This window comes from Cryptococcus neoformans, chromosome 1 (genome assembly GCF_000149385.1).
Source record: "Cryptococcus neoformans var. neoformans B-3501A chromosome 1, whole genome shotgun sequence".
NCBI lineage: Eukaryota > Fungi > Basidiomycota > Tremellomycetes > Tremellales > Cryptococcaceae > Cryptococcus > Cryptococcus deneoformans.
The window spans coordinates 1,106,511-1,130,879 of record NC_009177.1 but is presented as its reverse complement, the minus strand read 5'-3'; the positions used below and the strand labels follow the sequence as shown (position 1 = coordinate 1,130,879).

General features: G+C 47.5%; 10 protein-coding genes across 10 annotated transcripts; 6 read left to right on the top strand and 4 right to left on the bottom strand.

The window, feature by feature from the left end:
* Window positions 1-114: 114 nt before the first annotated feature.
* CNBA4060 (hypothetical protein) lies at window positions 115-1,549 on the bottom strand (the record flags this gene model as incomplete). Its single annotated transcript, XM_772844.1, has 3 exons — window positions 115-688; window positions 741-1,137; window positions 1,201-1,549. 3 exons carry the CDS (start codon window positions 1,547-1,549, stop codon window positions 115-117), a joined length of 1,320 nt encoding a protein of 439 aa, XP_777937.1.
* Window positions 1,550-1,861: 312 nt separating this feature from the next.
* Window positions 1,862-5,984, top strand: CNBA4050 (hypothetical protein; the record flags this gene model as incomplete). Its single annotated transcript, XM_772843.1, has 19 exons — window positions 1,862-1,939; window positions 2,005-2,136; window positions 2,196-2,254; window positions 2,309-2,707; window positions 2,761-2,925; window positions 2,976-3,163; window positions 3,225-3,397; window positions 3,441-3,712; window positions 3,761-3,842; window positions 3,893-4,064; window positions 4,112-4,317; window positions 4,372-4,455; window positions 4,508-4,801; window positions 4,856-5,173; window positions 5,225-5,266; window positions 5,308-5,436; window positions 5,490-5,711; window positions 5,768-5,832; window positions 5,885-5,984. The coding sequence occupies 19 exons, from the start codon at window positions 1,862-1,864 to the stop codon at window positions 5,982-5,984; spliced, it is 3,180 nt and encodes a 1,059-aa protein (XP_777936.1).
* Window positions 5,985-6,113: 129 nt separating this feature from the next.
* Window positions 6,114-7,211, bottom strand: CNBA4040 (hypothetical protein; the record flags this gene model as incomplete). Its single annotated transcript, XM_772842.1, has 4 exons — window positions 6,114-6,497; window positions 6,562-6,993; window positions 7,051-7,138; window positions 7,198-7,211. 4 exons carry the CDS (start codon window positions 7,209-7,211, stop codon window positions 6,114-6,116), a joined length of 918 nt encoding a protein of 305 aa, XP_777935.1.
* A 257-nt stretch (window positions 7,212-7,468) lies between these two features.
* On the top strand, window positions 7,469-8,065 carry CNBA4030 (hypothetical protein; the record flags this gene model as incomplete). Its single annotated transcript, XM_772841.1, has 3 exons — window positions 7,469-7,673; window positions 7,728-7,835; window positions 7,884-8,065. 3 exons carry the CDS (start codon window positions 7,469-7,471, stop codon window positions 8,063-8,065), a joined length of 495 nt encoding a protein of 164 aa, XP_777934.1.
* Window positions 8,066-8,550: 485 nt separating this feature from the next.
* Window positions 8,551-11,460, top strand: CNBA4020 (hypothetical protein; the record flags this gene model as incomplete). The annotated part of the gene is made up of 12 exons (XM_772840.1): window positions 8,551-8,748; window positions 8,828-9,057; window positions 9,110-9,239; window positions 9,295-9,648; window positions 9,696-9,824; window positions 9,875-10,138; window positions 10,190-10,252; window positions 10,285-10,369; window positions 10,417-10,442; window positions 10,478-10,580; window positions 10,634-11,244; window positions 11,299-11,460. 12 exons carry the CDS (start codon window positions 8,551-8,553, stop codon window positions 11,458-11,460), a joined length of 2,355 nt encoding a protein of 784 aa, XP_777933.1.
* Window positions 11,461-11,614: 154 nt separating this feature from the next.
* On the bottom strand, window positions 11,615-12,564 carry CNBA4010 (hypothetical protein; the record flags this gene model as incomplete). The annotated part of the gene is made up of 3 exons (XM_772839.1): window positions 11,615-11,718; window positions 11,830-12,162; window positions 12,210-12,564. The coding sequence occupies 3 exons, from the start codon at window positions 12,562-12,564 to the stop codon at window positions 11,615-11,617; spliced, it is 792 nt and encodes a 263-aa protein (XP_777932.1).
* A 233-nt stretch (window positions 12,565-12,797) lies between these two features.
* CNBA4000 (hypothetical protein) lies at window positions 12,798-14,262 on the top strand (the record flags this gene model as incomplete). Its single annotated transcript, XM_772838.1, has 7 exons — window positions 12,798-13,122; window positions 13,178-13,352; window positions 13,402-13,430; window positions 13,472-13,581; window positions 13,631-13,877; window positions 13,931-14,017; window positions 14,075-14,262. The coding sequence occupies 7 exons, from the start codon at window positions 12,798-12,800 to the stop codon at window positions 14,260-14,262; spliced, it is 1,161 nt and encodes a 386-aa protein (XP_777931.1).
* A 996-nt stretch (window positions 14,263-15,258) lies between these two features.
* On the top strand, window positions 15,259-17,776 carry CNBA3990 (hypothetical protein; the record flags this gene model as incomplete). Its single annotated transcript, XM_772837.1, has 11 exons — window positions 15,259-16,076; window positions 16,129-16,159; window positions 16,210-16,281; window positions 16,342-16,398; window positions 16,447-16,536; window positions 16,590-16,777; window positions 16,828-17,007; window positions 17,080-17,151; window positions 17,204-17,470; window positions 17,527-17,675; window positions 17,736-17,776. 11 exons carry the CDS (start codon window positions 15,259-15,261, stop codon window positions 17,774-17,776), a joined length of 1,965 nt encoding a protein of 654 aa, XP_777930.1.
* A 1,516-nt stretch (window positions 17,777-19,292) lies between these two features.
* On the top strand, window positions 19,293-23,213 carry CNBA3980 (hypothetical protein; the record flags this gene model as incomplete). Its single annotated transcript, XM_772836.1, has 7 exons — window positions 19,293-20,400; window positions 20,446-21,377; window positions 21,441-21,716; window positions 21,834-22,148; window positions 22,297-23,022; window positions 23,071-23,136; window positions 23,187-23,213. 7 exons carry the CDS (start codon window positions 19,293-19,295, stop codon window positions 23,211-23,213), a joined length of 3,450 nt encoding a protein of 1,149 aa, XP_777929.1.
* Window positions 23,214-23,361: 148 nt separating this feature from the next.
* Window positions 23,362-24,099, bottom strand: CNBA3970 (hypothetical protein; the record flags this gene model as incomplete). Its single annotated transcript, XM_772835.1, has 2 exons — window positions 23,362-23,962; window positions 24,044-24,099. The coding sequence occupies 2 exons, from the start codon at window positions 24,097-24,099 to the stop codon at window positions 23,362-23,364; spliced, it is 657 nt and encodes a 218-aa protein (XP_777928.1).
* Between the last annotated feature and the right edge of the window lie 270 nt (window positions 24,100-24,369).

The following is a 24,369-nucleotide window of genomic DNA, read 5'->3' as shown; positions in this document are numbered from 1 at the left end:
ATGCGATGGTTTTTCGGCATTCATAATATTAATACAGTCTCATACAATATACCATGCGTCTAATATGACAATCGATGTACTGTGCACTCGAAAATGAGCAAGACATGATCTATGCTATCTTGCGCGCTTTTTACCCGCTACATTGGAGGGGCCGGTACCTGAAGCCTTTTCAACACCCGCATTATCTGGATGACCTAAATCTATCATCCTTTCCTCGATCATTTTCCGTACCAGAGATTCAGCCTCCTCCAAACCGAACTTGTCCTTTTTGTCTTGGACTAAATCGTTGTTCTGCCCGGTTTTTGTCCCAGTTGCAGCCGGGACAGGTGCTGCTGCATTCCCCGTTTTGGCTTGTGCTTGGGAATTCCTCATCACCGTTGGCTCAAATGCCTCCCATACGGGATACAGTCCAATAATCTCTTGCACGCAACCAAACAGCATTGGTAAACTGACTTGAAACCCAGCCAGAAATTCTGCGGCATTTTTAGGCGGTGGAAGCAAATTCAATCCTTCATTAATCGAAGCCGACTGCAAGAGTTCCGGTCGCTGAGTGGAAGACGCACGGGTGCGGGCAGAGGAATTCGACATGGATGTTAGGCAGAAGGCGATATATATTGCCGAGAGAGCGATTATATAAGGAGGATATAGCAGAGGGGCATCGGTGCGATAGGAGTCGTTGAGGATGAACCTATTGGGACCTATCAGCTAGATGCCAAATTGGGGTCGATAATCACACTCACCATGATATTTGCAAAACACCCTCGTCCACTTCCATCATACCTTCGCCTGTCCCTCTACTCATTAGACGCCTTATCCTGGTTTCCTCAGCCTCTTCGAGGCGCTCCCCCTCTTTTTCAAGTGCCTGTCCAACTGTTGGTTGCTGTCCCTTACTGCTCGCCTTCTTCGCCTCTTCTTCTCGCATCTTTTTGGCATCTCCTTCTTTTTTTCGTATTTCCATATCTTCTTGAACTCTGGACTTCTCAAATTTTCCCATGTCTGCAGACTCCCTCCCGGTGAGATGGAGTAGCGCCCGATATGGGTGGAAGACCACTAAGTGGAAATCGAGATCCTCCAGTAGATAAAACTCCATTTCTCCAAGCTTATTGGTCTCAGCAGGGAACATTTTGATGTTGTGTTCTGTTTCATTGATCGCCCGACTTCAGGAAATGTAACAATTGAGAGCCTAAAGGGAAATCTCACCATGGAAAACCAACTTGGCCTCACTTACGACACTCTTGATATGTACCGGAGTCTCCTCTACTTTGGCTGCCACATAAATGCAAGCCGCGAGCACCAGATATGGATTCGTTTCGCACAAACTGTTCTTGAAGTAGAACCGCTTGAAAAACACACATGCGGTGGCTATCGGTATTTGCCTCAGCAGCAGTCGTTTACCGAGTTTTTGGATGAGTTGAGAGAAGAAGATGAAGAGGCAATATAGCTGGCGAGAGGTGCAGTATTTGAGGTCTGTTTGCCGAGATTCCAGAAGAGACGGCCGAGTCAGGAGCCAATAGCGGTTATGAGAGGAGGTATAGAAGTTGGAAGACATCTAACTGCAGCTGCTGTTGGTGTCTTTCCTCTTTGGTCAATTGGGCAGATGGAGATGATAAATACAATGCGAATCCATTGCTTCCGGAGTCCGTCCGTCCCTCCGATTTCCTCTGATTTGAGCCCATTTTTGAGCGAGACTAGATATGTATGATGACATCGGTGTTTAAAAAATCTTCCAGCGTCACCATTTAAGTCAACATGAAGCTTCAAGGCGAAGAGAGAGAACGGGGTATTTTCCAAAATAGCTCTCCGCGATCCTCGTTGACACATATCACTTACATCGAATCCCCACGCCATGGAATCGCTCACAATGGATGAAGAATCCCCGACCCCTTCTCTTGTCTCATTCCCTGTACTTCCACAATCCGACCTCACCCAGGTCGCCCAGGTCAGTTACTTTATTTGAAGGGTCAAACAGAGGATCAAGGAGCTAATCAGACCTGCGTGAAGTAGACCATTCTCCAACTGTTTGACCCTGCTACATCTTCTAATCCTGCACAAGCGAAGTACCTCCAATCAGAACTGCAAAAAATCCAAGGAACGCCTGAAGCATGGGGATTGATAGCCGGCCTCGCGAACCATGAGGTGGGGACAGACTATCCGTTTTCGCTACATTGAACGTTTTGTTGATCAAATGTGTACAGGATACCAATGTGAGGTTTTTTGGGGCTCATACAGCTCAAGTAAAAATCTCGCGTGACTGGTGAGCTTATCAGAAATTGAGACGGCTTGAAGAAATCCTGACGCTCGGCGTCAGGGATACATTACCTCAAGAACTTCACCAAGGTCTTCTCGCCCTCCTTCTTGAAACATTATCAGGAGCAATAAATCCAAAGAATCCTCACTCGTACCAGCCTGGAAATGCCGTAGTGGTAAGGAAGATCTTCGGTTCTGTGAGTGTTGTGCGAATATTTATCCCAGCCACGGCACTCATTTTGACAATGCGAAAGCTGGCGTCACTCCTTCTGCGCTTGGAATTCACCATATTCTCACACCCCATCCATACTGTCATTCAATCCATGCAATATGCTTTCAGTCAAGCGGACACTCAAAGTATTGGGGTCAATCTGGCTCTGAGATTGCGATTGTTGGAACTGGAGTGGTGCGCCATTTGCGTTGAGGAGATGGGCAGAGCGGGATTAGCAGAGCAGCGAAGGTGAGAAATATGGATCTGTAACACTCAAACTTGCTCATCATTATCCTTCACAGAGCCGCTATTAGAAGGCATGTGGAAAGCGATCTCAAAGTCGTCGTCCGGACAGTCATTAGATCTATGAATGGCGACAACGCGAGCTCTACAGATGAGAGATTACGTGAGGCCGAGGCTGCTTGTAAATGCGTTGAGAGCTGGATTGACTGGGGCCTGGGAGCGGAGTGAGTCTAATTCCTCACTATATGCTCGCATCCGATGACATTACGTGAAGCGAATTGAACGAGGTTTTACCTGTTCTCTATAATTTGTTGCCTTTGCCTGCCGCTTGTTCTGCTGTTGTTGAGGTCCTCTCCGAAAGCATCTTCAAATACGGTAAAGGGACCAAGATTTTGACGGAACCTCTTATATCATGGGCTACCGGACCATCTGGGCAATCTATCTTGGGTTTGACCGAAGAAGGTCAGTAATTCCAGCTGTATGCTATACCGTCTGAGAGACTAATGTGAAAGCTGTTACATAGACCCCTCCGAAGAAGCTGTTGCGTTTGCCAAGCTTGTAGCGGCGCTTGTTGAACATTCTTCAGAATGGTTGGTGGCGCATATTCAAGAGAGTCAAGTGCAAACCTTTTTGGGAATGGTGTTGCGCATTACTGGCTGGAAGGGTATTGCCGGAGTGGAGGAAAACATCAGCGAGGTGAGTTCTTGTAGTAATCGCTTCCGCCGAATGAACTCATCAGCAACTACCATCTCAGCTTACTCTCCCAATCTATTCTTTACTGCAAGAGGCGCTCATGGATTCGGATCTGTTCCAGGCTCCACACCAGACACACCCTGCTTGGTTGATCGCAAAACAGTTCTTTGCTGAGTTGGTTTCCGTTACTCGCCGAAAAGTCAGATGGCCTGGCGAGGGCGAGGTACCTCATGGTGACACATTAGGTGGCCTGGAAAAGGATGACAGGGAGGCGTTCAGTCGTTGGAGAAGGGATGCCGGAGAGGTCGTCGTCGGAGCGTAAGTAGTTTAAGCATTTCATCAACGAAGTGGGTTAACCCACCTTAGTTATTATGTTCTGAGGGAGGAGATGATGCAAAATTTAACGCAAACAGCTGCTCAGCAGATTCAAGATGGTGCCTCTTGGCAGGTGAGTTGCAAGCCAGTCTTGTTTGACAACGTTGACTTGCTTTCTACCAGGATGTTGAAGCCACCCTGCATTGCATCCGATACTCATCTGAAGCTGTACCTTTGGGTGAGGATCAGAGTCTCCCTGTCTTGTTTGGCGAGCAAGCATTGGGACTGTTGACACAGCGGCCAATTGGAGGTCTTGGCGAAGATAGGTTGAGGCTCACCGTAGTTTGCTTGATCCGTAAGTTGATACAGGTGTGTCCAGAAAGTATTGACGCGCCATTACAGAGTCCTACGAGGAATGGTTCAAATTTCACCCCACTCATCTTGCCCCATGTCTCTCCTATCTCGTTCCATCTCTTACTTCTCGTAATCACTCAATCTCTCGATCAGCTGCGGACGCCCTCAAAGCACTGTGCGACATGTGTAGGAAGAAGCTGGTTGAACATATCGGCGCATTTTCAGAGCTTCACGGTAAAATCGGAGACATGGGCGTGAGTAGAAATCTTAACATCGATTCCTTCTAATGTTAAAACCAATATGTTCAGTCGGAGGAGCAAAGTAAAGTCATTCAGGGTATTTCTAGTGTTATCCAGGCATTGCCTCCAAAGGAGGCAATTGGGCCTGTTGAGGTGAGCTCTTATCAATGTTTTATTGTCAATTATGAGCTTACTTTCTTGGCAGGCTATCGTAAACCCTATTATTGACCGTATGCAAGCAGCTGTTTCTACATCACGCACTAATGCGCTGGAGGCTCAACCTCTTCTCATACAGACCATCAACTCTCTGACAGCATGCCTCAAGGGTCTTTCGCCTTCAGATGATGAAATTTTTGACGCAGTGGATGGTGAAGATCAGAAAGAAGAAGAAGTGAAAAGGGTACGAGGTGACGAGAGAATGGCGAGATTACGAGAGAAAACTTTTGTGGCAATCGAGGGTGTTGTTGGAGTTTGGAATGGAGACTCTGAGATCGCCGATGTGTGTCGAAAACCTGAAGCTGATATTTTGTTCTGCTGCTGATAGCCCGTGTAGGCCATATCTTCGCTATTGAAGCACGTGTCACCCAATCCTCCTACCCTCATTTCTCTTCCTCCTCTGCCATTACTCTCTCTCGTCACCCTCGCATGTTCTCGCGCCCCTTCTGCTCTCTGGTTCACCTTAGCATCTACAGTAATCCTCAGTATCAGCGCTCCCCCTTCTTTCTTAATCAAGAAAAAAGATTTAGCCGCGAGAGAAGACGAGGCGATGAGGGCCAGAGAAGAGCAGGAAAAGTGGGAGACAGTTGGTCAATGCGGAGGGAGATTGGTTGAAATTGCGCAGGGCTTGTTCCAGGGTGAAGGAATGAAGGAGGTAAGCCTGTTTAGGTTCTTTATTCGAACATGCAACTGATCGGTCTTGAAGAATCCGGATATTGTGGAAGGGTGGTTCAAGTTTTGTCATTCGGTACGTCTATTACATCCGGGAAACGAGTTAACGGCGTACAGTTTGCTGAACGTTACCCCGGTGTGCTGCTCCGTCTGCAACCTCATCAAGTCGAGTCATATATTCAACTTGGTCTTGCTGGTCTCAGACTTCACGAACGTTTCTCCCTCAAGTCTGCTTCTGATTTTTTTGTACGTCTCAATCGTTTAGTCCTGCATGCTTCGTCGATTAATCGATAGCGTAGGTTGCCCTGCTATCGAAGACACGCTTCCCATCTCCCCTCGAAGCCATCTTTGATCCTCTTCTAGTTGCTTTTGGCCCATCGTTACTTCACGCTTTAATTCTCTCTGCTGGTAGTGAAGGTCCCAGAAGTGTAATTCCAAACTTGGCAGAATTGCTGGCTGGATTAGTTACCAGAGTGAGCGGTGACGTGATGTCAGCGTGGTTAGAAGGAGTTTTGAGTATTGTAAGTGTTTTGGTACAGCAGAGTTGATATAATGGAAGAACTGATCAGAAGAACAGGATGGATTTCCTGATCCGAGGGCAACTTTGGAGTCGAAGAAGAAGTTGAAAACGGCTGTCCTGAAGTATGTCTTGCCTTTGGTTTGCCTTTGGGAAACAAACTAAAATGTTACTCAGATCGCGCACCGCGAGGCGGATGCGAGAAGCTCTTCATGAGTTCGCATTGGTTTCTCGAGGTCTGGAGGGTACTACCTATGGCAATGCAACAGCCATTTAAATTTGATAGGGATCAAGGATCACTAAATCCCATCTCGTCGTGTAGCCTTGTTTAGATGGAAGAAGATCATATTTGGATGGCATGGTAGAAATTATGCATGGCTCTCACTACTGATGAATATTCTAATGGTCAAATAAAATTGCCTTGACGTAAGGTCTTTGCCAGAGTAAGCATTGCACACTTGTTCCTCTCAGCATCGTCCCATGCTCTCCAATTCTCTTGTCCTCTTGAGCAATCTATCCATCGTCGTTCTCCAAGCAAGTCGGTGATTAGACAGCTTTCTAAATACTTTTTAACTTCTCCCTCTATTTCTTCCTCGCTTTTGCCATCTACAGAGCCTGCATATTCTCCTTCAAGGAAAATACTACTAGCACTTTGATTGGGAAGGATATACAACCGAAGTATTACAGGGGGTTGCGGAGAGAGAAGTGCATTGAAAGTGAGGACGGTCATCAGAAGGGTTGACCCAGGGAGAGAAGTAGGAACAGGAGTGGAGGATGTTTGTGATGCAGTCTATTTTCGAAATGAGCTTGGTCAAGAAGGCAACTGAAAGGGCTAGCCATAAAAATATGCTTACGGTACGAGCTGCTTTAGTTAAACCCATCACGAAAGGACTAAGTAATGATTGCAACATTGGGATAACCGCTGTTGATGGTCTAACTGCTACACACCGGAACCGCTTCCCTTCTTCATCCATTTGCAGAGGGATGGGATCGGATGAGTGGGCAGCAGTAGATGTTTCAGTAGCCCTGTTAACATGCTCTGATTCACCGCCAGTAGCTGTTGAAGAGCGATCATCGAGGAACAGGTATGCTGTATCGTCTTTGATGATGGGAGCATTTGTTTTGGCCTCCCCTGGTTGTGCTGGAGGCATTAGGTTAGATATTATGGTGAGGTAGCGCGAAACTTGATTATTATTATCTTGATTGTTATCGTCGGTGGTTGGCGAAAGAGGGAATTGAGCGCGATATGTGCGAACTTGAAGACCTAGCCGAGAAGGAGGATTATGCTTAGTGATAGATGTCAGTGAAAGTCATTAGCGTTTTGAACTAGGCGGTTGACTTACTCCGTAGCTCTCAAGCACACGAGCGCATACGACATCCGCCAAAGAAACCGCCCGGCCAGCGGGGGGAGTGCAGGACCATTGGAGGAGACTGTTATATGCCATTTAGCGTGATTATATCACCTGCTGAAGTAAGTCAACCCAACTCACAGAGTAAATCCCATGCTTTCCGTAACTATACATGCATAGTGGGAATACAAATGCTTATGATATCGATGCCCGTCATTACCTAGTGACAGTAGTGAAAAAGGGCGGAGGCACAAGCTGTCTCATCTTCCACGTCATGGTTTCATGATTGTTGTTGTGATGCTGTTTGGCCCGTTTGTAGACAGAAGGGTTTCCTAGGTTCATTATTCATCGATTGTGAGCGAACTGCCGAGTATCATCACTATCCCACAAACAATCCAACATCCACAGTCCCATGAAGGTGGAAATAAATTCCTATCGCGCGGTAGCCTACTGGATTTGGGACGTTTCCGACGAACCTCACAAGCTTTACCACTACGCGCCGCCGGACGAAGTTGGCCTCGACGATGACGACGATCAGGACGTCTGCGGTATATGCCAAGCGGCCTTCGAGAGCACTTGCCCCGATTGCAAAATACCCGGCGATGACTGTCCCTTGAGTAAGCGTAGTGTATGTGTGGAGCAAAAGCATGATGCTGATTTGTTCTGTTTAGTTTGGGGGGAATGCACCCACGTTTTTCACATGCACTGCTTGTTGAAATGGATCGGTCAGAAGGAAGATGAATCACAGCAACAATGCCCCATGGACAGAAGACCTTGGGGTAAGTCTTCTATTAAAAGTCTGTGCTCTTAACTAACAATTGAGTCAGTGACGGCCGATAGGAAGCCTGATAAACAACCGGCGGCGAGTCCTGGCCAAGTGGTCCAATATGACCACTTAGAGCACGGTCATGCAAGCCAGCTGGATGAAAGATTAACGGGCGCAAGGGGGGCCACCACTAGAGGAGCGCATGCTCAGGTAGAGAGCAGCATGGAGGTTGACGAGCAATAGCATTATTCAAAGAGGGCCCCCCAGAAAAGGTTATTGTACTTGGCACGAGTGAAGTTATTATCCTTGCTGTCCATATAGCTCTGTCCCTTGTTGTATAGATGTACTTGTACTCGAAGTATAGCCATATCTGCTTCCCTCTCATTATTCTCATCATAGCCAACAGTGATTGATATATGAGCTGTGTGCGGCTCGAGGAACGCTCGTAACTGAAACTGTAGCCAATGTCCGAATTGCTGTTTTCATGGATCGAACTGTCCGGACACGGCCTCTACGCTGCTCGGCCTTGCGCTGCACACACGCAGCATCGCTATGTATATATACGTATAAATACCTCCTTTGCTACTTCCACACGTATGTTCTCAAGCAATCCTGGACTCACCGAGAAAGAGCAACAAGTACACCACCAGGCAGGATAAAAGGCGCTCAAAACCATACCCAGAACTACAGGTCGCAACGCACGAACCACCTATCTTATGGACCAAGAGATGACTACAGTGGCATCTCCAGACATTAGGGTGAAAGCGACAAGCCCAGACTCAAATCGAGCTGTACTTGAACAATCAATAGTCCTGTCAGATTCAGGCAGGTTAGATGAAGGAAGCTCAATTCGAGGCGGAGAGCTTGAAAGGGACAGTCAGGAGGTCGGCCGGGAAACTGTACGAGAGCCTTTGATGTGTCACGACGTATGTCCTAGTCCTTTTTCCATTATATCTTTCGCAATTTGGCTAGCGAAGTAATTGCTGACATCTTTCCATAAATTAGCTCGACATCCATGCACTGGCTCAGAGGGGCGATACGGCAGCCATCGCTGCTATGCTACAAGAGAACCCTTCACTAAACCTCTCTGCCAGAGACGCTCAAGATGTGACACCTTTACACTGGGCCGCTATTAACGCGCACATGGGAACATGTAGACTCCTAATAGACAGTGGCGCTGATATCGACGCGATTGGTGGTGAGCTGAAAGCTACTCCTTTGCAATGGGCTGCAAGGTAAGCTCCCCGATGCGTCCGAATACATTACTCATATGATTATATTTCGTAGAAATGGACATTTATATGTTGTACATCTCTTAATATCAAGGGGTGCTGACCCAAATATACATGACTCTCAAGGCTTTAATACGTTGCACCTCATCACTCATTCCAGTGCCGTCATGCCGCTGCTATACATGGTGAGCGAACATTGATCACCATACTTGGACTTAACGCGCTGACATCAATATGTAGCTTCATCAACCGGTAGCTATCGATGAAAAGGATACAGATGGTCATACTGCTCTCATGTGGGCAGCTTATCAAGGCGACGCTCTTTCAGTCGATCTCCTCATTAGACACGGTGCTTCAGTGAACTCGACCGACAATGCGGGTATGACTCCTCTTCACTGGGCAGCGGTGAAAGGCAACAAGGTCTCCATCATGCACCTTGTAGAAGCCGGTGCTAGTCTCGATGCGAAAGAAGAAGCAGGGAAGACTCCCAGAGATATGGCAGAGGAGTTGAGGGGTCTAGTGCCGTTCCAAAAGGGTCTCGAGGAGGCAGGGTGGAGCATTGATGGTGTGAAGATGGAAGGCAAATTGGGCCCTGTGAGTGAGGCTACCAGTGTCTCATGGATCCAGCTGACCGTTAATAGAGAAATACCATCCTGGCTATCTTCTTGTTGCCCATAGCAGTGCTATGGCTCATCTTCAGTACTTTCAAGTGGTTACCGGTATACGTGGGCGTCCCGTTTGCCATTGCTGAATTCATGGGCATGCAATACGTGAGTCAAATAAATATACCCAAGACAATCGACTGATCATCACTCCAAAGACCGTCGTCCTTGTTTTATTGGGCCATATCAAGGCCCAAGACAAAGTTTCCACATCCAACTACTTTGCATCTATCATCACCGCCAGTCTCATCTGGGTAGGCTACTGTTGGATTTCTAGGTTCGCCGTCAACACCCCGGGATACGCATTTAGCAACCTCGGCTTTATAATCATGTTTGTTGGCTGCTGTTGGACTTTCTGGACAGCCATCGTGACAGATCCTGGATTTGTGCCGAAGGGACAGCAGGATGCGGAAATTAAGGAAGTGAGTATAGCGGCAATATGTGCATAAGAATACTTTTAAAAATCCCTATAGGTATTAGAAGACCTTGTGGACGCAGGAAGACTGAATGGGACCAACTTTTGTATCGTCTGCATGGTGAGTCTGTGTGCTATCTGCCTTCACATTAGGGTGATATTTATGTTTACAGGCTCGGAAACCCTTACGCTCCAAACATTGCCGGACCTGTAATCGATGTGTGGCCAGGTTTGATCAGTATGTATCTCTAGTTGTTTGAACAAGTATTACCTGACAGCACATAGCCACTGCCCTTGGATTTGGAATTGCGGTGAGTTAATTGCAGGCCACATCCGTTGTCTCAAGGCTGATAAGGTCACAGTGGGAGCGAAAAACCATCGATCCTTTTTGCTATTTGTGTTATTTTTGATTGGGGGAATCATTCTCTTTATCAGACTTACTATTGCCTGTGAGTTGCTGTTATACTTTGAATCATCCGTCTAATGTTTTCATCGACTATAGACATCCAGCAAAATGCCCCAGAATACATTCCCACTCCTAATCCAGGATTAACAACATGTGATATCTCTACAACTCTCTGCCAAGCAGGCGATTTCGATCCTTTTCTTCTCTGTATGGCGCTTTGGAGTACCCTTCAACTCACGTGGACTTCTGTTCTGGCCATTTCTCACCTATGGCAAGTCTCTCGGCAAATGACAACATTTGAAGTGTCCAATCTTGGCCGATATGGCTTCATGGGTGGGCGAGGGGGACAAAGCTTGAGAGACCAAAGCGGGGCGATGTTAAAGCAGGCTGCAGCTGTCGGGGCGGGCATCGGGATGAGTGGAGCTGGAGAGGAAGCGGCTGGTCCCCCGGGTGCCGAGGCTGGGCCAGAGGGGAACGCGTTACTTCCTCCGCCTGGCGGACATGTTCATGGACCTCAATGTCGACATGGTGATCATGCTCGTGGCCACAGCCATGGCGTGCTGCATATATGCGGAGCTCTTTGGAAGACATTGACAGGTCCGCTGATGACTATCTTGGGACTAGATAGGTTTACGAAGGGAAAGGCATTGGGGGGAATGAAAAGAGCTGGGAGAGACCAGAATCCGTTTGATATGGGCATGGTCAAAGTAAATTCTACAGACCCCTACCGCATACAAAGCTATAAACTGACATACAATTAGAATTGCATAGATTTCTGGTTACCAGATAACGATGTCGATTATATGACGGTTTACGAAATACCTCCAGGAGGTTGGAGGGCTTATAGGCGAAAGCTTGCGATGGATAAGAGAGTACCGGGTGGGAAAGGACGTTATGAGGTCGTTAGCGAGCAAGAGGTATAGGGTAATGGTATGCATATATTCACCAGGCATGCTATGGATACAACTTTACAATGCTATTTGACGGATGTGCTATTGTACTTATACTTGTACTACTAGTAATTTGAAAATCTACGATTATTGATGGTCCTGTCGTATGGAAACAAATGCTCAGTTACTATCTTTCGGGACCGCCATTCTCTTCTTCTTCATTTCCACCTTGCGCTTCATTATCCCCTTTTGACTCGATTCCCGCTTGAGATCCCTCGCCGGGCTGATAGCCTATTTCGCGTAACGTTCTAATGACATACTCCTGCAAAATTATGCCTGGAGTCACCCAAATTCAGGTGATTAGTCCCCCAAAATCCGGAATACTGGATTTGACTCGCTCACCAATAGCCATCAGACCCTCCCCTTCTATGGCACGATACATATCCCGGACCTTATATTTTCCCCTAGGTCCCCGTATATCGCCTCCGTCTACTTTTTCTTCCCTTGCTACCGAGACGAACTCGCCACGTTCGTTGACAAGACTTTCTATACCCTGCGCATGGCCTTTTGACAGTAGCGAATCTTTTAAAACCTCAACTCTCTTTTTACTTGCCCAAGGCGCTGCTCGCTGACGTTTCTTGGGAGGTATTAACAATGAAGTCGAAGTATAGAAGTGAGAGGCATGGTGATGGATAGCTTGAAGAAGATCGCTGGTGGGATTTGAGGGTGGAGGCACTATTTAATTGTCAGTAAAGATTCCGCATCTTTGGAGTCATACATACTTGGTGGAATATGAATATATTTCTCAGCCTCACGAAGACGTTCAACTCTCCGGGCTTTACGCATCGCCCATGCTTGTTTACCTCTTGAAGATGATCCTCCTTGATCGTCCTCGATGAGATTGCCTTCTTCCACCTCATCCTCTGAATCATTTGTGCTCACTTCTACCGTACAGTCTTTGTCATATGGATCCTCTTCGAGCCCTAGGTCATGAATAGCGCGCCCTTTGCCTTTGTCCAAGGTCGGAGATAAAGCAGGCGGAGACGCAGATGTTGATGCTGAACTAGATAGTGGACCGGACTGCGGAAGTCGGCGCCTCTTAGTGGGCCGCCTGTATGGCTGCTGTCGGTCCTCCATGCTTATTCTTATTTTCTGGTTGGGAGGAGTGGAAAGGGGACGATTTGTCTGCAAAAGCGAGGAAACGATGACGAAAAGATGTTGTTGTCAGTATTTAAGGTACCGCGAACAGATGGGAAGAGGTGGGAGAATGGGGACAACTTTCGAAAATAAAAAAAAACCGTCCTCCACATAATTTACTCCAGACCTATTTCGTATCATATAATCATAAACAACCCAAACAAACAGCCAAAATGGACATGGATTCAGCCCACCTCGACTCTTCTCTGCTCACGCTCGCTTTTCGCCTCATTAAAGCCGCTCAAACCGCTGCTCCGTCCGTCCTTGCCGACCTGCTCGCTGAGGGTGCTCCAGCTTGGTTCCAGGACGACGATCTGGGATGGTCATGTCTGCATTATGCCGCCGAGAGGAAAGAGCCAGAGTGTTTGGAAGTTTTGTTGCAAGGTGGGGCCGTATGGAATGCTGTTGACAAATGGGGAAGGACAGCTGGTGAAATCTGTTTGTCGTTAGGCGATGAAGAGGGATGGTCGATCATCAGGAATGAAGGCATCAGAAGTGGTACGTCAGATCCTAGAAAGTCTAGAAAATTGGCTTATGCGCTTGACTGTGACAGAAATGTTGCACCACGCTCTGTCTGGTACTTCATCCCCGGACGCCACCAATAACATTGTGCTTCGCGCAGAGGACAAGACTTCCGCGGGAGATAACCTTGTTTTTCTGAAGAGCAAGCTCACTTGGGATGTTGGAAAGGACGGTAAGGAAAGGGTACTGGATGCAGACGGTAATGGGTAAGGTCTTAAGCCTGGTGTTTAAAACTTGTAACTGATTATGTTCAAGAGTCATGATGGGATGGGAAGAACCTCTTAGTACGCCTTACTGAATTATATTGCTTTACATCCTCTGACAGGCTACTGTATAGTGGTGGAACATGTAAAGCGTCTTACAGAAGAGCACCCCAAAGCAGAATTAGGAGCCGAAGGCATGTCTATCCTCAACGTCGGCTTTGGCCTCGGAATCGTGCGATCTCATCTTAAACGACATTGTATAAATCTGACTCAAAGCAAAGGTCGATCGGTTATTCCAAGAATGTGATCCGAAGCCTTCACATCATACTATCATCGAAGCCCACCCCCAAGTATTGGAATACATCCATAAGAAGGGTGTCCACCTGCTTCCTAACGTCCGGATTCTCCAGGGGAGATGGCAAGACTGGTTGTTAGACGGCGAAAAGGTCGGCGATGTTTTGTCAGGTACACCTGATGGGATGGGCTTCGACGCAATCTTCGTCGATACTTTTGCCGAAGGATACGAAGGTGCGTTGGTGATGACTGGAGGTATTTGCAGGACGCTGATAAACGAATGGCAGACCTCAAGGCCTTCTTTGAAGTTATTCCTGATATTTTGAATGCCGATAACGGCCGTTTCTCTTTCTGGAACGGTCTTGGTGCGACGAGTGAGTGCTTATGGGTTCTCTGCAGAAGATCGTATGGACTAATCAATCTTTTACCAGATCCGACCATTTACGCCGTATCATCAAGTCTCGCTGAACTGCACCTTGAAGATGTCGGTCTTCAAGTCGAATGGCATGACGTGCTCATTCCTGAGAGTATGCGAGAGGAAGTATGGAAGGGCGTAAGAAGGAGATACTGGGATCTGCCTGGGTATAGACTGCCTATTGCTAAGATGAGCTTAATTTAGACGGTGAAAGAAGTAACAGTCAGTATGGATAACTATGGCTCAAATACTGGTGCCATCAATTCACGAAGAACAAGAAATCTGCCATACCAACTCCTGCTACCAGCTATATTCACGGGGTAGTTCGGTGTTTATCAATCTCGTCGTTCCGGCGGTTCGCTCTGCTCCATCATCTTGCTCCTCATTCCTCTTCTTGCTTGAGTTTTTCATCGTCGTAACTTTTCCCTTCAAGCTGATTACATTACGTAAAGGGGCCATGCCGTGTCGGCCGGTATGGCCGGACCGAATTTCGGTTATCTCCGACACTTGATTTCGGATGCCGGTGTACTGGGGATTTTGACGATCTCGGGCCAATTTTAACCCTCCGAAAAAGCAACTGGTTACTCGCTCGCTGTCCCTTCTTACCTTGCATTGCCGCCTCCCTCCCCCGGCTGACCACTTAGGGCTAGAACAGGGCTTTATGATGCTTGCAGGTGACAGTCCATCCCGAATACCCAGCACTCCAAGTACTGAGCAATCCAGAGTCCACTTGGATCTTGGACGAACCAAAACAGACCTAATGCCGGATGTGAAAGAGCTGGAACTGCTAATTGCATATCCTGCATCTCCATATGACATCCCGAGTCTCCATATCTCGCATTTTATACCCGAGTATCGCATTCATTTTGGCTCGATTTTTAAATTGCTTTTGCAACTCAATAGAGAATCTTTTTCAATCGTGTCAGCGGGACTGGACTATTGCCTACTAATTCTCTCATATAACTCTTAGGCCCATCAAGAGCAGCAAGTTTTTCACGCTTCTCTTCTTCTTTCTGGTCGGTCTTCTTCGCCCAGTACCCCATCAGGCCTCCGTCTTTATTTTCTTCACCACATTGCACACACTTTTCACACGACTTGTCGACCGTTCAGGCCGACCCTCATGGCACATCAGCATAACGTAGCAACAATCCAAACTATTTCCCCCATTCTCAACTCTTTCTTCCGATATACGCATTCAATATGTCATCTGAGCAGGCAAATACTGCCATTCAACCCGTTTTCGAAGCAAGACCAGTCAACAGAAGGACAGAGTCTTCCACTTCAATAGAAGCGGTCACCTCCAACCGTATGACCATGGCCTCTAGTAGCGCTACTCTATGCCAGTTGGGCGAGCACGACGATAAGCCATCAATGCCTGATGCTGAGCATCCTCCTGCTATTCCTGAACAAGCTTCAGGGTATAGCAAGTCGGAAAAATCTCAAGTCCCTACGAGACAGTCATCCACTAAACACGCCCATCCTCATTCTCATTCTCATCAGCATCAGGGTGCAACCCCTCCCCCCGTACCTGCTCCTGATGTCGTCTCAGTCTTTGACCCAGCTTCAATTGGAGGTGGTGGTCCGCTTAAAAGGATTGAGACACAGCGAAGCGAGCGATATGCCGAGGAAATGAGAGAAAGGGAAGCAAGAGAAGCTGACAAGAGCGAGAAGAAAAGTGGAATTCTTCGAAGATGGTCCACAGTTTCTAGAAGGCGCCCCGTTATGATCATGCCGCCTCATACTCATCGACATAGTGAAGATGAGGTCTCTCCTGTTGATGACGATCGGGACCCCAGACATGAGCGATCGTCTTCCAACATAAGTAATCAGACTCTGGCGATTACTCCTACTCCTGGCGAAAGAGAAAAGTGTGACTTTTCAGACGACAAGGAAGAAGGCCGCTGCGAGGCGGAGAAACATATGCAAGAGGAAGAGGTTGAAGAGCATGTCTACCCTGATGGAGGTTACGGTTGGGTTGTACTCGGTGCTTGTTGTTGTCTGGCAGGATGTACGATGGGGTAAGTCTTTTGACATTTTTAAGTGCTTAAACATCAAGCTGACAAAGCGAAGTTGGGGTATGAACTGGGGTGTTTTTCAAGAGGTAATTATCTGATAATCATCTAAGATGATAAGGGGCTAACGTGCTGTTAGTATTACCTGGACAGCGTTTATCCCAACGTCAATACTTCTGTCCTCTCTTTAGCGGGAACTTTGTGCGCCTTTGTGAGCATTACTTGGCCAGACATATACATCATTGATCGCTGACGTTCGACGGTGAGTCAGATGATGAATGCCACCGCTTTTATCTCTGGAAGATATGGTGACCGATATGGCTTCAAGGTTTGTATCGCACCGTGATTGGCCTACCTCTGCTAACACAGTCCTCAGAGGGTCTTGTATTGTTCCGCCGTCATCACATGGCTCGGCCTTTTCCTCGCAGGCTGGTCAACCAAGCTCTGGCAAACTATTCTCACCCAAGTCAGTAAATTTCCACCTTCAGCAATTTACTTGCTAACGCCAAATCGAATCAGGGCATTCTCACCGGCTTTGGTCAAGGCCTCTCTTTGCCCCTTTTCATGTCCCTTCCTTCGCAATGGTTCTATCGCCGCCGCGGTCTTGCCAGCGGGTTGGCTATCGGGGGTGCCGGCTTGGGAGGTGGCACCACAACATTGATCTGTAGAGAACTGTTGACAAGGGTCGGATATAGGAAAACTCTTTGGTGAGTTGTGTTTGTTTGTTCCTGTAAACTGGTACTGATGGCTGCAATAGGATTCTGGCGTGCATCAACCTGTTCTGCATGTCCCTGTCTACATTTCTGATCAGGACAAGACCGAGCTCCCCAGAGGGCAAGGCAACTGGAAAAGGGCCTTGGATTGATTGGGCGGTGGTCAAGACTTCTTCTTTTTGGAGTTTGGTCATAGGCCTTGTCGTGTCGACCACTGGTTATGCGTAAGTCAAGAAGTTTCAGTTTAACTTGAATCTGCCCTTGAGTAGATCAACTAAGTTCCCGATTTTACACAGGATGCCTTTCAACTTCACTGCGCAATGGACAAGACTTCACTTCCCTAATCTCAACCCTATTCTTCTTGCGCTGTATGTGGGCTCACTGTGTTCACTGCTGCTCAGGATACTAATTGCTTGTTAGACCCGTTACACTGTTAGGCTACACTGTCTGTGTAGGCCGTGCCCTCATCGGCCTAATAGCAGACCTCTTGGGACCCATGAACACCTTCATTCTGTGTTTCTTTTTGTCTGGGGTTGTCCAATTATGCCTCTGGCTCACTGCGAGCTCATTTGCTTCCGTTTTGGTCTTTGCCATAATGTTTGGGCTGGTTGCCCCGGGATACATGGGTATCATCCCACAAATCATCGTGCAATTGTTCGGCCCAACCAATCTGGCTACCAATGTTGGGTGCGTTTTCGCTGCGGAATCATATGTGTTAGGATCCAAACTCATCCAACGCATAGAATATTACTGCTCTTTAACGGTCCGGGTAATTTGATGGGTGGGCCTATTGGTGGTGCGCTATACGATGCAAGTGGAAGGACAAGTTTCAAGTACATGATAATTACGGGTGGTTGCTTGCAGATCGCCGGGGGCCTGATCATTTGCTGGGGTGAGTATTGATGCCTGAATATTTGTGAGATAGACTCGATACTGATGAGTACTCATACAGCGAGGTTCAAGACTAGCAGGAAATGGCTCAAAAAAATCTAATGATGGTAATAATGGCGGCGTCCACCAGATTGGTTGCTGGCAAGGGATGATGGTCGAGTGCGTATTTTTGGAGAGGACATGTGGAATGGGCCGGAAGATGAGGGCAACGGCGCATTTGGTGTATAATGACATGAATGGAGAAGTGAGATACATGGACGAATTCTGTATTTTGGCGATCAGCCTGTATTGTACATCCTCATCATCAGTACTCACAGACATTAATTTAATGACTTGCCAATGTAATGCGCTATCTGTACACATGATGTTCGAAGTGCAGTTGCTGTTGGGGAAGTCGGCAAAAATTCAATGGCGGGGACTTCTCGCCATGATCTGCGAAACGACGGGATGTTCTGTCAACCACGGTACGGCTCGTTCCGTTCAGCACTGCTGTTCATAATTATTTTCTGATAGTCTGACTATCAGCTACAAAGTAAGAAAAGGCGCTATAGGCGCGAAATTGTCAAGCGATGCCCATCCCTCTCTCCTTCATTTTTGTTTCAAACAGATGCAATCGCTCTAATAATAGCGCTAACAATAAAAAAAGTCCGAATAAGTGTCAAGAGTTTCTTGATAGGTATAGCTCTATGCAGTAAACACCTTTACTACTACCGCTGTCTTGGATGTTTAAGAATGATCGTTGATTCATTCAATCCTCCTTTCGGAATTGCCTCTTTCAAATGCTCTCCCAATCGATTACCGTCGGAGTTGGATGAAGGTTGTGCGGAATGCGGGTATCGTGGGCGATGGGGATATGATGGCACTCATTGAAAATGAAGATGACTCGGTGAGTGACCTCGAAAAAAAGCCGACATGAAGACTGTTAGTATTCAGTCTTCATGCCAATGTTCTCCCGCTGATATACGCCGCGCTCCTGCTTGCCCTTATTCTGCAACGTAGCTCAAAGCTTTCTTGGCGAAATAGCAAGATTACTTTCATAGGTATAGGTAATGTTGTTGATTGCCGAAGTGGCCAACACCAAGAAATTGGTTTGCTCTTGTAAGGACTACCGATATAAGTTTCTTGCTTGTAATGATTGTCGAATGGTAATCCTGGCATTACTTGCTTGAATGGTATCACAATTGTCACCCCTGTACTATTCAGGCAGATCGGCTAGAGACAAGCGCTGGCCCCTAGTTTGGCAACGATTTCGTTTGTTGTTAGCAAAGAGCGTCACGAGGTTCGAAACGTTCAGCCCTGGGTCAACGTCAAATTATTTATGGTGATTCTTAACGTATTGATTGTTTAACTGGTGGGATGGATACACATATGCTGTCGATTCGGGATAAGATGTAGAGTGCAGAGACGTAACGAACGTCAGTTTGAAGAATAAACTATTTGAAATGTACTTAAATACTAAAATTAAAGCTGTCGGAAAGAAAGACGACCTCGTCAAGGAACGAATGACGACGGACGATTGCTGTCTCACCCTATCCACATATTCACTGCAAATCCACATTTATATCTTCATCTCCTTTTTTTCTCCCCTATCCTTCCAGCTGCTGGACGTAACAGCGGCATGATTCTCATTCGCCATAAGTCATGCTCGCTGGCGTCTCTGGTCGGGCTTACTCTGCCCAGAGCCACTTGCCGAGCTCCACAGCAGTATCGATCCTCCAGCTCCGCAGCGATCCCGCCTGCCGATCAAGAAGAGCATCAATCTAAACCTCTCACAGGCAGCGCCAGGCTGTTTGCAGATGCTGAAGCGGAAGAAAAGGTCACATCGAATGCTTCCAATCGTGATCACTTGCGAATGACTCAAGGACCTGTTTGGACTGGAGATGAGTCTCCTGCCGATGCTGTACTGCGAATGCTCGTGGACGCTCATAAACCATTGAGGAACGAGGGGGGGGTTAAACACAATGCAGCTGACGAGAAGATAAAGGGGTGGATGAAAGGGCTCCAACTGGAGCCTATATTAGGTCCTGGGCCCTCTTTGCCACCTGAAGAAGCTCAAGAGATTGCACTAGAGAGTGTGGAAAAGGAGAACGCGCATAGAACAAAAATACCCCCTCATTTGCATCGGCCTTGGCACTCTACCTACACAGGAGAATACCAGACTGCTGAGACGCCAAAGGTCAAATATGGGGCGTTCACTAATAAACGGACGGACGGAGACTCCCTTACCAACTTACTCGAACTTCAACTACCCCCGAATGCGGATAGTAAAACCCGTGCAAAGGTAAAGGCTGCCCGTAAATCGACGATGTTCATGGGTAGATTGGACAAAGCACGTGAAGGAGCATTGGACTATAAATTGGGTCTGGGAGTGGATGACGCACATGTGGTAGAAACCGGAGAAGAAGGTGAAGTAAGTGAAGAAGGGCAGACTTTTAAGGGGAATCGACAAATAAAGGGTAGCAGTGTTTTGGGAGCTCAACGAGGAAGTGCCAGTGGTATGAAGGCTTGGGCAGGTCTGGTAGAAGATCGGATATTGGTACGTTCCCTTTCTGCATCATGGATAGCTAAACTGACATTCGCGATTTTCAGAGAGCAAGAGGTGCGCATAGTCACGATGTATTTGACGGATGGGCTAATGGTTGTAATAGAGGCTGGATTTTTCAACAATGCCAGCGGAAAAGGCAAACCGATTGTTGCTGATCCCGAGGCAAGAAATCCTCACATTGGTGAGTAAAACTGCTAGTTCTAACGCCAAGGCTGACATATCACAGAGCGAGGAGAGCTTTTTATGAACCGCATCATTAAGCGCCAGGGTGCTCTTCCACCGTGGATTGAACTGCAGAACCTTCTTGACTCCAACCTCCGCTCGTTTCGCGCCACCCTCTTGACTACCTACAAGACCCAACTTGTCCGCAACATCATCTCTACGAACGCCCTTCATCCTTTGCCTCCTCTGCATGCGATTCCTGATCGGGATGAAGCCTGGGAAGCCAGAGAGTTCAAATTCCATCAAGAAAATGTTAAGCAGATCAATGATCTCGTCCGTCGGATGAATGCCCAAGCTCCTTCACCTGCGCGAAGGCATCTCATCACTCTCGAGGGAGAGTTGAACAGAATTAGGGGGAACATGTTGAAGAACGAGGTTTGGGAAGAGATTAAAAGGCGAGCGGAAGAAAGTATCAACATGCCATATCAACGGGAAAGATCCGGACTAGCGGCATTTATTTTTGAAGGAGAAAATTGGACGAAGTTAAAGAATGCCACGAATCGCTCATTTGGGACGGTGGCTGTATCTGGTACTGCGCCATTGGCTAATGCCAATGTTAGTGGTCTCGAGGGATCTTCAAAAGGATACTCTGGGGATCCAACAGGGGATCATTCGTCTGGGCCAAGCAGTTATAGCGGAAGAGATCCACGCCCGCTTAGACTGGTGGTCATGGCCGGTGTAGGTGTCGGTGTCATAATTTACCTCCGCCGTCGACCTGTTAAAAATGACTCGGCCCATCTTAATCCGTTTCACCACCATCTACAGCCCACCCCGACTCCCCAACCTGATATCGTCGCCTCCTCTCCTTCGGAGCCGCCCCTTACTTTCATCCGTATAATCGAGATCTACATCCTTGAGCCCATTGGGACTTTCTTCCGCTTCCTTCATCTGGCCTGTCTCTTTGTCCCCGTGATTCTCTTGTCTCCCATGCTTCTTGTAGGTAAACCGGGAAAACGACGTCGCAGCCGTAGTGGGCGACCGATAAGCGAAGAAGAACAGAGTTGGGGGGCTATCTGGTGGTACGGCTTTCTCGTCAAGCAAATGGAACGCGCAGGGCCGTCTTTCATCAAACTTGGTCAATGGGCGGCATCCCGAGCCGATTTATTCCCTGCAGAGCTATGCGAGAAAATGTCCAAACTGCATTCAAATGGAAGACCACATTCTCTAGGGTACACCAAAAAGGTTATGGAGGCTGCGTTTGGTATGGGCTTTGATGATATATTCGAAGAGTTTGATGAAGAGCCGATTGGATGCGGTGCTATTGCTCAGGTAGAAGTTGTCTCTTTGAAATTGATTATGCAGGTGCTGATGATAAAGTAGGTGTACAAAGCCAAACTTCAGTCAAAAATTCTGACTGACACCAAATTAGATGGATTACCCAGATCCACTGAGTCAGATACAGCTAGTGTTGCCATCAAAGTTATTCATCCCCGCGTTCGCAAAATAATTCGCCGAGATATCGCAGTCATGTCCATTTTTGCCAAATTTGTCAACGCTTTCCCTGGCATGCAATGGTTCTCTCTCCCTGAAGAAGTCCAAGTATTTGGAGAGATGATGAACTCCCAACTTGACTTGAGAGTTGAAGCTTCCAATTTGGACAAGTTCCTACATAATTTTGGGAAGAGAGGGAGAAGAGTTACGTTTCCCACACCAATCAAACTGGGCGATGGAAAGGAAGAGCTGGAAGAAGAGATGAAAGATATCCTGGTGGAGGAGTTTGAGGACGCCTTGCCGCTCAAATTTTTCTTGCAAAATGGGGGAGGACCGTACGATCACAAGATTGCAAACATTGGGTTGGATGCTTTCCTGGCAAGTTTAACTTTTAACATTGCCGAATAAAGCTAACAACAAGTAGGAAATGCTGCTAATTGACAATTGGACACACGGTGATTTGCACCCCGGAAATATTATGGTCCGGTTTTACAAACCTACGACAACCGACTACTTGTCTCCTCTTTTGCATGCCTTTGGAAAAAATCCTACTCCTTCAACAGATGCGTCAGTCGCCTCTCATGATAATCTTGTGCATACCCTCGCCGCTGTCTCCAGAGATAGGGAAAAGTGGTTGAACAAGCTTGACGAGCTGCATCAAGATGGTTATGAGCCACAATTGATCTTTATCGATGCTGGTTTGGTTACTTCCTTGGACAGCAAGAATCGTGCGAACTTTCTCGATCTCTTCCAAGCTGTTGCCGAGTTTGATGGATACAAGGCCGGCAAACTCATGATCGAACGATGCCGTACACCCGATTTTGCAATCGACGAAGAGACCTTTGCGCTCAAGATGCAGCACATCGTCCTCAGCGTCAAGTCAAAGACGTTCTCTCTCGCCAAGATCAAGATCAGCGATATCCTTACCGATGTGCTCAAGGCCGTCCGTCAACACCACGTGAAAATGGAAGGAGACTTTGTCAACACCGTAATATCTATTCTGCTGCTGGAAGGTATCGGTCGGCAATTGGATCCGGACATGGACTTGTTCAAATCGGCGCTGCCGATTTTAAGGCAGTTGGGAAAGCAGATGGGTACCAGAGAGGCCATTCAGGCCACTCCGACTGGTAATATCCTCGCGATGATCAAGGTGGGTGTCCTAGTAAAATGGAAAAGGGTTAAGCTGACAAAATTTTAGCTGTGGGTGTGGGTAGAAGCAAGGCAGGTGGCGGGAGAAGTTTCTACCTTGGATGAATGGATGAAGGTTAGGGTCTCAGTACTGATTGAGCATCAACCGCTGACGGCATGAATTAGTACGACCGCCTCACGCCATCAATCTAGACTGGACTCCCCAGCTGTGGCATCAAGACCGGTATCAAAAGAAGAGTGTTGTGTGTATCATGTTGTAGAGTGCTATAATGATTCGACCGATCGTACAATTAGACTATGGGTATAGCTATGCAGGATATATCTCCTTCCCCTTTCATATTCATCTGCTTCTCCTTGATTGTCTATATGCTCTCATGATAGCCGGTACTGGGCTGACCCTCTCGCTTGTCTCGGGAGCCTTGTCCCATTTTGTTCCCCTCAAATCTGGTTGTCCTAATCCTCCTGGGGGGGCTTCTTCACTCGCTTCTTCATTCAATAACCCCATGACTCCATCTAATCCCTCTATTCCGTCGATCTTTTGCCCTCTGAATTTGCTTTTGAGGATTCTAGTGACCGCTTCGTGTGAAATCCCAAATTTGCGGGAGAGGAAAGCCCGAGAAAACCGCTCGGGATCCAGGGTATGCAGAGCTCGGAGACCGGCCATGGCAGAGAATGTAAGTTTCTTAGTGGGCTGCCATGGTCCGTGGGGTTTGTGCGCGACAGCTTCAGGTAAGCTCGGGGTATGCGGAGTGTGCTGTGGTGTAGGTGCAGATGAAGACGGTAGCGTTTGTACGGGGTGGGATGGAGGACGTAGCAGAGGGCGATGTCTAGCCTTTTTGGATTTGGGCGGGTTTGGAAGAGCCTCTGGCGCATCAACTTTTTCTTTTGGCGCTTTTTCCCCAATCACACCTCCCCTGGCTCCTCTCGCAGTCCCCGAGAACCTGTCGCTTGGCGAATCTTGTCTCCAACACCCTATGGAAGACGAGCTGAAGCCCCGTGCGACGCCGGGACAGAGCACGCACACAGTCCTATGCAGTCTTGATCCGAATGAGGATGAGGCGGCGAGACATGAGGCCATTGTAAATGATTTTTTTTGTGGGATATATAGGAGAGTGCAGATATTTTGGAATGCGAAGATGAAGAGTGGAGGTTTTGTTATCGACTTTTTTTTTTTTTTGGCATTCTTTTTTTATGGCAATTTCCGGTACCACTGGTTAAAGATTGTTTGCATTCTGCATTTTACGTTCTGTACCTCTGAAATCTTTAGCAAAACGTCGGTCCCAACCAGCGCCCATATAGGCGTACATATACGAGCAGCCTTACGCCCCAATATCAACTGTACAGCTCG